A 13,069-nucleotide genomic window follows, 5' to 3' on the forward strand; every position below is an offset into this window, starting at 1 on the left:
GGACAGGGCTGCCTGCAGTCCCAGGATGACCAGCAGCCAAGCCCCACCCAGGTCCAGCCTCCTGCCAGCAGTTGCTGTGGTGCCGGCATGTGAGGCTGGGCCAACAGGGTCCCCAGGGAGGTCAGACCCTCCTGAGGGCAGGTCTGACAGGCAAGTCACTGCCTGCCCTCTTCTAGGGAGGGGCACTCTGAGCTGTCTCATTCCAGGCCTCATGGATGGTCCAAGGACCAGGCAGCCTCCAGAACCCTCCTGCAGGGTGGCCCCCGCTGAACAGAGTGTGGTGGCGGGAGAGGAAGCAGAGATCGCCAAAGGCAAGGACCCTACCTGATGGGTAGGTGGCCAGGGCAGGCGCAGGGACAGACCAGAGGGCTGAAGCTGGCTTGCAGATGGTGCCAGGCTTGGTGGCCTCAGGATGCCCCCTCACCCCCTGCACTAGGGATGTGCCCAGGCTTTCTGGAAACCCCGGAAGTGGGAGTGTTTTCCAGGAAGGCTGCAGGCTGAGGTGGGAGGATGGAGCTCGGGGGCTGTGAGGGCCACGTAGCACCTTTTCCTATTACCCTCACGGGGTGGCCTGGGAGGGATGAGCCAGCGCCTTGCTCACAGCAAGTGGGGACAGGACCCCAACATCTGCTTGTGGGCCCAGGATGAGGTTGCCAGCGAGCGATGAGAGGGCTGTGGAGAGGCCCAGCAAACGCTGGAGCGAGCCTCCTGGAGGCCCCATGCCAATGTCCTTCCATGGGTCATGGCCCGGCCGCTGGCCTCAGCCCTTGTGGGAAGGAGGCAGCCCCGCCAGGCCCAGGGAGCAGGCCCTGCGGCTCTGGGTGTTGATGTCAGCGCCGAGTCAGGCGCAGCCACGCGAGGCTCTGGATTCAATTAGCGGCTGCTGAGGGCTCTGGCACAAGGAGGGAGGAGGTGGGCGGTGGGTCCTGGCGGGCAGTGGGTGGTGGCAGTGGGCCTGGGTGGGGCCCCTTCCTCCTGAGGCAGCGGCGGCCCAGGTGGATTTCCTGTAGGCCTGGGTCCCATTAGAGGAGCAGCCCAGCGAGCCCTGCCCCCCTCAGCAGCCTCCTCAAAGGGGCCTTTGTGGGCCTGTGGGCTTTGGCTGGACACGGCGGCTGCTGAGTAAATGTTTTCGCTGCAAAGCAAACCTGGTCTAGTGGGACGGAGGAATAAGGGGTGGGTGGCAGGACCCAAAAAAAGAGCAGAGGAAAGGTATTTGGAGCGTCCCATCAGAGCAGTGGCTGGGGGAGGGAGAGCCCGGGTCAAAGGGGGACCAGGCCAAAGTGCAGCCCCCACCCAGGACAATCCCACGACTGTGGGCCAAGGACCAGGGTCGGATGTGGGGATGTGCTGGCCCCCGGTCACCAGGTCCTGACTGCAGCAGGCCCGTGCCGTTCAGGAGACTCGTGCTCTTTTTTCATGCCCCCAACTCCCTTTACAGAAGAGGCACAGCCTTGGAGAGTGAGATGGCAGCTTGTGTGGGGACAGGACCCTAACATCTGCTCACAAGCCCAGGATGAGGTTGCCAGCCATGCAGGAGGGCTTGGGGCCCGCTGTGAGCCACACAAACAACTGGCCCTGCTGCTACGGGGAACCAGGGGTGGGGGGGAGGTGCAGTACAGTTCCCCCAGCAGGCGCACCCCCCCCCACGTCCCTCTCATTCACAACCACGCATGGCACCTGGCACAGGATGTGTCTCTGTACCTCCTAGACCAGAGCACAAGCTGTTCCTTCAGCACCAGGCTCTGCCGGTCCCTCTGGTTATCCCCGACCTCCACCTTGTATCAAGCAGGGGGAGCAGGCACACAAAGTGGGGGCAGCCCACTGTGGACCAGCTGCCTAAAGCCTGCTTCACAGGTAGGACCCCAACACCCTGAGGCTGGCCTGGCCCCCGGCGCTCTCCATTTAGGCACGCCTCCTCCAGGACACTCCTCAAGTGACAGGCGGAGGACAGGACATAGGTAGGAACCTTAACGGGAGACCCCTAGGAGAAGACAAGGAGGGGGATGGGGCGCGAGCTTGACCCCTGGCCCCCTGTAGCTCTCATAAGAGCTCACACTTTCTGCCCAAACCAAGATGGAAAATCTGTAAAACGGAAGAAATCGAGGGTGGTGGAGTAGATGCGGTTGCCAAGCTCCCCTTGGCTGTGTCCACAGCTAACACTGCACACTTTCCATCTTCCGTCCAGATTCCCTCATGGTACCAACACCCTAGGCAGGCAGTGGGCTCTGGCTTCCCGGGTGCCTGGGGGTGCAGGGGACCCACCCCCTCTCAGAACAGCCTGGAGGACGGCACACACCCTTGGCGTCACCAGCTTCGTGGAAGCTGGAGAGTCCCGGCTCCCTTGCCAAAGGTGCCAGCCTGGAAGGGCGGGGGCCAGGGCTGGAGGACACTGGCCTGGCCACCCATCTGGGAGTGATTTGAGAAATTCCAGTCCTTGCTGGTCCTTCAAGGCTATTCTTAACTGCTGTAATTACAGGGTCAGCCTTGGCCGGTGGCACCATGGGGTCTGGGCATCGTTAACTCCTCCAGGGGCCACACTGGGGTTGGGCAGGGGATGCTTGGAAGAGGGTGGAGAATCCTGTCACTGGGGGCGGAGTCTGGAAGGCAGGAAGTGGTGGGCGGAAGAGCACTTGATCGTCCCAGCCGCCAACGCCTCTGCTGGGGGGCCCTGCAGGGAAGGGGCTATCTGGCTGGGGAAGGCCTGGAGAGCAGGATGCCGGGGCAGCCTCAGGCCGGGGGTGGAGGCACGGGGACAGATGCTGGACATAGAGCCTGCAGGCCCAGGAGCTCTGATTCCTCCCAGGCAGGGCCGGGTCTTGCTGGCTCCTCTCTGAGTCCTCAGGGCCCAGAGCAGGCAGGAGGCTGAGGCAAGCGTGGCTTACCCTCTCACCCCCGTGTGGTTTTAAGGAACGCACTGAGTGTTGCTCAGCCTTGTCTTCCTCATCTGTAAAATGGGCCTCACCAGCTTCTCAGCCCCTCCCTGGCTGTGAGAGGATGGGAGGGAGGGTCACCATCACCCTGACCACTACCCTTCCTCTGGGGCCTGTCAGCCAGGGGAAGCCCCTGGCAGGAGTTCTGCACTCAGGTGGGGGCTCTTCTGGAGAGTCCCAGGAAGACCCCGTAGCCTTCCTTGCCCCAGACACACCACCCTTGCTGCTCCTGGGACTTGGGCAGGTCATTGCCCCTCTGTGACTCAGTTTCTTCAGTTGTGAAATGGCAGAAGGGTTGGACAAGCCAGCCAAGGACCTAACACACTCCCAGACCCTCCACCTGGGACAGTTCTGCACGCCCCTCCATGAGCCACGGCCAACACAGGCTGAGGTTGCAAAACAGGGACCAATCCCTGCCTCCTCCCCAGGCCCCGCCTGGCTCAGTCTCTGAACCTCCCAGTGTCGCTTTGCTCAGCTGTGATGTGGGTGGTCACACGGACTGAATGGACAGGTCACTCACAAACACTCGCCGGGGCCTTCCCGGCGTCTGGCCCCCGAGCTGCGGTGCACCCAGGCCATCCCTGCATAGAGCTGCCCCCTGAGCGTGGCCGCAAACCCTCTCCACACACTTGTGGAGCAGATGGAAGGATGAAGAGTACTTGGACCCCCAGGCTGCCTGGGCACCAGCCCCACCTGCCTCTTCACAGATGCTGGTCCCCTGCCCAGCTCACACTTGCCCACTCTCATGGCTTAGCTCGAATGTCGCCTGACGTTGACTTCCCCCAGTTGTACGCTTAGTGTGCCATTATCATCCTATAAAGATGCACATTGGACATGTGCCAGACGCAGTCCTGAGCACTTTGCAGGTGTTCACAGTCCTTGCAGCAGTCCTCAAAAGCAGGTCCTGCTGTGGTGCTTTTCACAGACAGGGAGACTGAGGCGCAGAGGTGTTGAGGGCTCATTCTGGGATGGGGCCGGGGGTGGCTGGGCTGGGTTTTTGATCAGGCAGTCCGACTCCAAAGCTTGCTCCCATAACCTTCGAGCTGCTCCTTCATGGCACTTACAATAACGCGTTATGACACATTATTCCTATCTGGCCCACATCCACCTCCCCGACATGCATATTCCACGGGCTTGGGGACATTTTATGTTTTCTTCCCGTGTCCCCAGTGCCTAGCATAGTGTGTGGCTCGAATATCTGTATTATGACAGAACAAGTGAAGGAGCGGCACCACTTCCCCCCAGTCCCCAACCCTCCATCTGAGAACTGTCCGCCCCACTGCCGGCTCCTAGCACGGCTCCTGGCCCATGGGGGGCCTGGCATATTTGTTGAATGAATGAACGGTGTGCGGACAAGTTGGACAGACCCCAGGACAGTACAGGGACAGCCATGTGACTGAGCGGGCCTCATAAACCACCAGAGTTCAAGGCGCACCTCCACCTGCACCTGCATGCCTGCCAGTGTGTCCTGATGCCAGCCCACACCCACCTGCGTCGCCCTTCCTGTCAGAGCCTCGGGCCTGCTTGGGCCCTCAGCCCCACCAAGACGTCCACGGCAAAATCAAGTGCACTCCTGCACCTCCTGACGACACCCTCTCCCCAAATGCCAAAACGCACTTGCGTTCACCCAGCTGCAAAGCCTGCCATGACCAAGGGCCCACTCCGCTACCAGGGACCAGGCCGGCACCTCAGCACCTGCTGCTGCACAGTCTGGGAGTTCCTGGAGCACAGAGCCGGGTTTCTTTTACAGAGACCTTTACAGCCCAGCTCACTTGGGCGGTCAGCCTGCCTCGCCGAGCCAGCAGCACCCATCCATCAAGCCTAGACTCAGGACACCATCTGGTCCTCGGCCCTCTGTCCCACCCGACTGGCCGCAACTCCTACCCGGGCGAGGTGTCCAAAGTGAGGGAGGCCAGGGCGCTGGAGAAGAGCCGGGTGTCCCAGAGCTTTACTTCGCGCTCACGCATCTGTGGGAAGGGTGACAGAAAGGCTCAGAGGGTCCTGTCCCTCAGCCCACCCCACAGCTCCCAGGGAACCCAGTGTCAGAGAGCGCAGCCTGACAAGCAGGCACTTGCCCCACAGCAGAGCTTGGAGTGGGGGACAGTCACACCAGAGAGGGAAAGTTTGGGTTTTCATGTCCTGCCCCTTTAAGAACTCTTAGGTGACAGGGGACAAGGGGTGGTTCCCTCTGTGGACTCTGATCCCTGTGGGGCCACCATGGCTCCCAGGGTCAGGCTTAGCTCTTGCAAATGGAATCTGCCAGTTTTCAGCAGCCCTTGGTCCCCTGGGGCTCTGAGACCCAGCTGCACGGCCGGCCGCTCCGTATATGGACAGGCCTGGAGCAGGCCCTCAGTCCCCCGCCTCCCAGTGGCCTCACCCCCGCCTCTTGGGGCAAGAGTTCAAAGGGCTGGACAGGTCCCCACCTGGCTGTGCCCTGCTCATCCACGAGGAGCCCCCTACCTGGTTGAATCCAGTGGACACAAGATGCTCCTGGGTGTCCGTCCACGCCAGCCGGCTGTCCCTGCTGTTCTCATGGGCCTGTGTGCTCTGCAGGAGGCAAGATGAGGAGCTAAGCTACCAGCAGCCCCCACTGGGGGTCGAGGGCCCCTGGAGTGGGCCTGAGCCAGGGAAGTTCTGCTGCCTACTAGCTCTCTCCTTCTAAGAGGACCAGATGTGGCCTCGTTTACCACCAGGCCCCTCCCCCAGGGCTGGGGGGCTAAGGGTACCACCATTTTCTTGCCTCTGCAGGTGCCCAGAGGAAGCGCTTGGCTAAGGGTCCCCATGGCCAGGCTCTGGTCCTGGCTCTGGAACCCAAGAGCTGAGTGACCCTGGGGGCCCCACACCCTCCTGTAACCTCATTTTTCTCGCTTGTATATGGGGCTCACGTTGCCTGTGTCACCTACTCCTGGGGCTGTCACTGTGTGGAAAGACAGGGCCTGCTGTGCATATCCCGAGAGGGTGAGGATTACCGCTGCCGCCTGAGCAGGAAGCAGGGCTGGGGGCCAAGCTCAGGAACTTCCCCGAGAGGGCAGAGCAGTGCCCGTCTGCTCTCCTGCAGTGCTAGAGCTGCCAGCAGGAAGATTCCCAACCCCAGGGAGGAGAGGGAAGTTCACATGGCAGGCGGGGCCCTGTCCCCCGGGCCCTGGCAGGGAGGAGCTGAGGGGGCTGGAGGAAATGCACACAGCTCCCTCCCGGCCACCCCGGCCCCTAGAGCCTGAGATGGAGGACCCTGTTTCCAAAAATAGCTCACCCCAAACCGTGGCCAGCTTCCTCCAAGCTTCCCACGATCTCCTTGGGAATGAATGAGGGAGGGAAGCGGCCGCGAGGAGCTGGCCCGGGGCCCCCTCCCCAGCCCGCACAGGCCGACCCCAGCGTGGGAGACCATCGGAAACAGCTCCGTGTTGTGTCCTTCAAGGGCTTTTCTCCCTTCCCACCAGGCCACAGCCGGCACAGGAAGTCAGGGTTGGAGCCTGAGAACCAGGGCCCCACACCCTTCTCTCCACGTAAGAGGGGCTGTGGGGTCACAGCAAGAGCCAGGCCACTGGCCAGACCTGCCCCAGCACCCCAGAGTGGGTCAGAAGTATCATTCAGGCTCTTGCCCTCTCATTGGTGTGCAAATATTCCTGGTGTAGGCAGCAAACCAGATGGCTCCCAACTTGTCCGCACACCGTTCATTCATTCAACAAATATGCCAGGCCCCCCATGGGCCAGGAGCCGTGCTAGGAGCCGGCAGTGGGGCGGACAGTTCTCAGATGGAGGGTTGGGGACTGGGGGGAAGTGGTGCCGCTCCTTCACTTGTTCTGTCATAATACAGATATTCGAGCCACACACTATGCTAGGCACTGGGGACACGGGAAGAAAACATAAAATGTCCCCAAGCCCGTGGAATATGCATGTCGGGGAGGTGGATGTGGGCCAGATAGGAATAATGTGTCATAACGCGTTATTGTAAGTGCCATGAAGGAGCAGCTCGAAGGTTATGGGAGCAAGCTTTGGAGTCGGACTGCCTGATCAAAAACCCAGCCCAGCCACCCCCGGCCCCATCCCAGAATGAGCCCTCAACACCTCTGCGCCTCAGTCTCCCTGTCTGTGAAAAGCACCACAGCAGGACCTGCTTTTGAGGACTGCTGCAAGGACTGTGAACACCTGCAAAGTGCTCAGGACTGCGTCTGGCACATGTCCAATGTGCATCTTTATAGGATGATAATGGCACACTAAGCGTACAACTGGGGGAAGTCAACGTCAGGCGACATTCGAGCTAAGCCATGAGAGTGGGCAAGTGTGAGCTGGGCAGGGGACCAGCGTCTGTGAAGAGGCAGGAACTGGCAGCAGAGAGGCAGGTGCAGCCAGCAAGGGTGAGGGGGCGGAGGCCGGGCAGGCCTGCAGGGCCCGGGGGATGCCATCAAGTGCCTTCCATCCCGAGGCACAGCCTGGGAGTGGAACATCCATGGCCCGCGTCTCCCACCTTCCTGTTTCACGCATGGAGAGAGCCAAGGCCCAGAGAGAAGAGGCCATTGGCCCAAAGTGGCCCAGCCACACAGCTGTGGGCCATCTCCTGTGAGCCGGGCCCACCACTATTTCCTCAATCTGCATGAGCGGACCTGAGGCTCAGAGCAGTTGACAGACTTGCACAAAGTCACAGCTAGAAGGCAGCAGAGACAGGACAGGGAGAAGCCCAAGACAACAGCTGCCCTCCAGACACCTTCTGCTTTCCAGCAAACACTGCAGGGAGCTCACACTGCAAGGAGAGCCAGGCCTCTGGGCACAGCAGCATGGGCTGTGAGTCCTGCTCTCCCAAGCAGTGAGCGGTCAGCCCAGATGAGTGGTCAGCCCAGCTTCCAAGCCCCGAGACCGGGGTGGGGGTGGGGACACCAGGGCAGCTGAGACCCAGTAGGAGCTCAGGCTGCATCCCGCCACTCCCTGCTGTGGGCACAGCCACCTCAGTTTGCACAGGGACCATGGGAAGCCCCCTGGGTGGAGGAGGGGGTCAGTGGCCACCCCCCCCCAACCCCCCTCATCACTAGAACGATTTTCAGTATCAAAAATGAAAAGTCCTTCTTTGCTGACCTCAGATTCTCATTCCCCTGGGCTGGCAGGGGGGCCAGGGTGCTGCCCTGAAGCCCAGCCCTGGCACAGAAGGCCCCATGAGAAGGCACTGGAGGCCGGGCCACAGGTTTCCCTCTTGGAGGCGACGAGGCCCGCAGGTCCCGCTGGCCCTGCAGGCAGCAGGGTATCTTGCTCATGGAGAAGCCCCAAGAGGGCTTCACTGCTCCCCAGTCCTCCCACACCTGGCCCTGAGAAGAGAAGGGGAAGGGCTGTGGCCGGGCAGGGCCAGCTCGACCACAGGGGCGCAGGAGGGGAGGCGCATACCCGGCATTCCAGCTGGGGCAGCCAAGTCCCCCTCCGTCGCCATGGCACCATTTCCTGTGTGGGGCAGGGCTGCTGGGAGCAGCCCTGGGCGCCTTCCTGGGGTGAGGACCTGCTCCAGGGGTAAGACCCCACCACCCGCCCACTCCCCTCCTGGGGGCTCAGTGCTGGCTGGGAGGCTCCTCCAGGCCCGCCTGGCACACAGGGCTCAGGGCACAGGTTTGCCTGCCATGCCAGAGGGTGCCACTGAGGGAGCAGCCCTTCAGCTTCAGGGCTGCTACTTCCCTAGAGCATCCACAGCTCCGGGGCCTCCCCCGGTCCCTCTCCCCAGTGGCCCAGGTACAGGGAAAGGGCAGCAGCAGGGGCCAAGAGCCCCTGGGTCAGACAGAGGAGCCTGATGCTGCCACTGTGCAGCGGGACCCTGGAGCAGCTACAGAACCACCATCCTAATCCTTGGCGTCCTCACCTAGAAGGAAGTCAAATGTGCCAAGTGCCTCAGACATAATAAATAGTCACACTTGCAATCTAAAAACAAAGTAGGGGTGTGAACGGAGGGAGCCACCCAGGGGCACCCTCCTCCAAGCTCAGGTCCCCAGGCAGCGCCCAAAGAAGACAATCAGAGGGGAGGACTGGCCCTCGCGGCCAGCCTTGGGGCTCTGGAGTCAGCACAGGGCCCAGGTGAGGTGAGAACCAAGAGAACAGAGGTTGAGGGGGAAGATGGCACACCCTCCCTGGCCCTCAGCCACGCCCCACATAGGCAGGAAGGAGGCTCTCCTGAAAAGGCGCCCCTAGAAGGCCTCTCCCCCGAGCTGGCCCCTCAGCTCACACCGGCCCTGGTCGCCAACAGCGGTTTTCCTAATAGAAGCCAGGTGTGGGCCAGATGCCCTGGGCGGAAGTGGGGGCAGGGCAGCGCGGAGGGCGGCATCCCAGCCCTGCACCCGCACCGCCAAGCCCAGGCACCACCCCAACAGCTGGGAGAGGGGGCAGGAGCCGCCCACGCCCTTCCCAGGTCTCCTTAGCCCTGCAGCCCACCAGGGGCTCCCTCCAGAACCAATCCTCTCTCTTTCTGAGGAACTCGGAGCCCCTTGGACCGCAGCCACTCCATCCCCACCTCAGCATCAGTCGCCGCCCCCAGCCCTGCTCCAGAGGAGGAGGAGGAGGAGGAGGAGGAGGAGGAGGAGGAGGAGGAGGAGGAGGGGGAGGAGGAGGGGGGAGGAGGAGGGGGAGGAGGAGGGGGAGGAGGAGGGAGGGGGGAGGGCTGGAATGAGGCAGCAGAGGAGAGGAAAAGAGGAAGGAAACAAGGTGGGGGAGGCTGGCCAAGTGATGCCCAGTCAAGGGCAGGGACAGGTCCCCAGCAGGGCTCCGGGAGGGAGGGCAGGCCTCAGCTGCCCCTTCACACTGAGCCTGGGCAAAGGCTTGGAGGCCAAAGAAAGCTGCAGGGAGGCTGAGGCTCAAACAGCCTCCAGGCACCAGGCACCAGGCCCAGGTCCCCGAGGCAAAGAGGTCAGCCAGTCTCCCCAGGAAGCAGGCTGGGGTGTGGCCAGAACCCTCTGCCCAGCTCCTTCACCTGCCAAAGGGCCTCCTTTCGGTCTCCCGCTGGACGGAAGTGGAACTGACTTTACTATCTTTACTCCAAAATGTGGCAATGTGCCATGTGACTGGGTTACTGAGCATGTGTGTGTGTGTGTGTGTGTGTGTGTGTGTGTGCGCGTGTGCACGTTGGGGGGGTTCAGGGGCCCCCAGGCTAGTTGGGTTTAGGCTGGTGATTTACCCTTGACCCCAAGTGGGGAACCAGTCCTAGAAATGGGGAGAGGGTTGTCTGTGATGGGCCTGGGGCTCTGCTGGGCAGCTCTTTCCCAGGGTGGGCAGCAGGACCTTGGACTTCACTTTCCTCAGGGAAAAAGCCTCCTTAGCTTCCAGAAAGCTCTTTTTAGAAATGTAAATCCACTCATCTCACTTCCTGCTTTAAACTCTGATGGCTTCCCACAGCCCTGGTGACAGGCCCTTCACCTACCTCAGGCCACCTGTACATGCCCCCTTGACCTGCTCCACAGTCCCAGCTCCAAGGCCAGTTGCTCAGGGAAGCACTGAACCATCCCAGCAAGAGAAGCCACCCAGCAATGCCGTCAGGGCCGGCTGTGTGTCCGGCTCTTCAATATTCCCTGCCTGGCACCAAGCTCCTGCCTAGAGGTTTCTGTGGAACAATGACTCCCCAGCGGCTCCAGGACTGAGACACGACCACAGATCCCAGCTTCTGTGCTAGGAAGCTGACTGGCCCAGTGCACACCACGCACAGAAACATACTTAGCTCCTGAGTCCTGCGGGTCTGGCAGGCCCCACCCAGGGCCCGCCCACTGTCAGACAGCAGGGGCGCAGGGGGTGGGGCTGTTTCTTTTTGGCCCCACTGACCTTGCCAGGGAGAGACGGTGGGGAGGGAGGGTCTCAAAGGAAGGGAGGAAGTCAGAATCTCAAATTACCTGCCTGAAACCACAGGATGCCTCTGAGAACGCCTGTGGGCAGCCTGGCTATGCCCCACTCTGTGATCAAAGCCAGGTCCCCCCCAGAGCCCAGACAGGCTTCCCAGAAGGAGCTTAGAACAGCAACAGCCCACCTCCAAGGGGACCCCTGATGCCAACAGCCCGAGCCTGCCCCTACCTGCACCTGTGGGAACTGCTGGGCCCTTAGCCTGAGCTGAGGCTTCAACCCACCCCAGCTGCCCAGGAAACTCACCTGAGAGGCCTGTGACTTTGCTCTGGGGTCAAAGATCCGTAGCTGCTTGTCCTGGAAAAGCAGAGAGCAGGAAACAGTAGGGCAGGGGGTCACTGAGGCCAGCCTGTCTCCCCACCCCAGGCTCCAATGAGCCCCAGTAACAGGGCTGGCCTCACACACCCACTTTCTGGGCAAAGGACTCTTCCTCAGCCTGGTTCTACCTCCTCGCCAAAGTGGGCCAAGCCCCCATCTGCCCAGCCATCCAGAAAAGTAAACCCAGTGACAAGAATTCACCTTCCTGAGCACCTACTGCATGCCAGGCATGCTAGACACACAATCCCTCCTCGTCTTTCTAACTACCTTATGAAGCTGTGCTACCACCATGACCCCTTCACAGAAGAGCCCCAGAGCCAAAGCCTAGGCCAAGCTGCTTCCCTTGTGTTCAGCCCTGCGCTGGGCCCAGCCCAGAGGGGCTCATTTGACCACATCATTTCTGCACTTAAAGAATTTAGCATCTAACCAGGAAGACGAGTTCACACATCACAACCGTCCACTCAGTGCAGTGACTGATTCAATTACTCCAAGTAAGGATGGAAACAGACAAGAAAGAGAAAAAAATGCACTCAAGTAAAATGTCCACACCTTGTATAGGGCCTTATTTCTGTGGAATAATCTCTGTGCCCACACATGCATGCGTGTGTTTGCACACAGATGAACATGCATAAAGAAATGGGGAAGAATCTGTGTCCACTGACTATTTACAGGCTTGGCCACAATAAATGGTTCAGTGCAAAAAGGAAGTTGCCGAATAACATGGCATGGTGCGATTGCACTATGGTCAAAATAAACAACATTCTCTATTTGTGTGACCATGATCCTGTATCTTTTGTTTGTTTGTTCTTATTGATATGCAAAAATTGTACATCCTGTATGTTTAGCAAGTTTGCTAAGCAGGAGAAAGGTCTTGACCAGCACAAGCCAGTGTGTTAATGCCAGGTACCAAGGGTGGGGAAGGTGGGAACTGATTAGCTTTTTCCCTTTTACATCTTAGCACAGCTCCATTTTGTTTTTTGGTTTTTTTTTTGAGACAAAGTGTCACTTTATTGCCCGGGCTAGAGTGAGTGCCATGGCGTCAGCCTAGCTCACAGCAACCTCAAACTCCTGGGCTTAAGCGATCCTACTGCCTCAGCCTCCCGAGTAGCTGGGACTACAGGCATGCGCCACCATGCCCAGCTAATATTTTTCTATATATTTTAGTTGGCCAGATAATTTCTTTCTATTTTTAGTAGAGACGGGGTCTCGCTCTTGCTCAGGCTGGTCTCGAACTCCTGACCTCGAGCGATCCACCCGCCTCGGCCTCCCAGAGTGCTAGGATTACAGGCGTGAGCCACCGCGCCCAGCCCATTTTGTTTTGTTTTTTTATTTTTTCATATACCCCCAATTGGATAACGGATCCACTTTGTTTCAATCAGCAGAGATTCCTATTTTCACATTTTGAAAAACAATGAATAATTGGAATTTGAAGTAAAAAACAACATCATTTACATCAGAACCAAAAAGCTGAAATATAGAAGTTCCTCAACTTAGGATGGGGTTATATCCCAATAAACCCATCACAAGTTGAAAATATCCCAAGTCAAAACTGCAGCCCAGAAAGTCATTGTTCAAAGAGTCACCAGTGCTTAAAGTCTGAAACCTTATGGTTGTGTAACACTTTGACACCATCGTAAAGTAAAAAATCGTGAGTCAGGGACCATTTGTCTTAATTATAAATCTAATAAAATATGTACAAGATTCATATGAGGAAAACCACAAAACTCTGATGAAAAAAATCAGAGATCTAAATAAATGAACAGGGTTTAAATGTTCATGGATACGACATCTCAATATTGTCAAGAAGTCAGTTCTTCCCAACATTATAGATTCAACACAATCCCAACCAAAATTCCAGCAAGTTATGTTGTGAATACTGACAAACTCATTTTAAAGTTTACACGAAGGCCTAGCGCGGTGGCTCACACCTGTAATCCTAGCACTCTGGGCGGCCAAGGCAGGAGGATCGC

General features: G+C 59.1%; 1 protein-coding gene across 1 annotated transcript in view; it reads right to left on the reverse strand.

Moving 5' to 3' along the window:
* Positions 1–13,069, reverse strand: part of CORO7 (coronin 7) — a 53,874-nt gene that overhangs the window by 24,129 nt on the left and 16,676 nt on the right. The window contains exons 7-9 of the mRNA XM_045542461.1: positions 11,028–11,078; positions 5,391–5,477; positions 4,815–4,897 (exon numbers count right to left, since the gene is read on the reverse strand). Coding sequence (XP_045398417.1) covers positions 4,815–4,897; positions 5,391–5,477; positions 11,028–11,078 — 221 coding nt within the window. The remainder of the gene's footprint in view (positions 1–4,814; positions 4,898–5,390; positions 5,478–11,027; positions 11,079–13,069) is intronic.

The sequence above is a fragment of the Lemur catta genome, chromosome 2, assembly GCF_020740605.2.
Source record: "Lemur catta isolate mLemCat1 chromosome 2, mLemCat1.pri, whole genome shotgun sequence".
NCBI lineage: Eukaryota > Metazoa > Chordata > Mammalia > Primates > Lemuridae > Lemur > Lemur catta.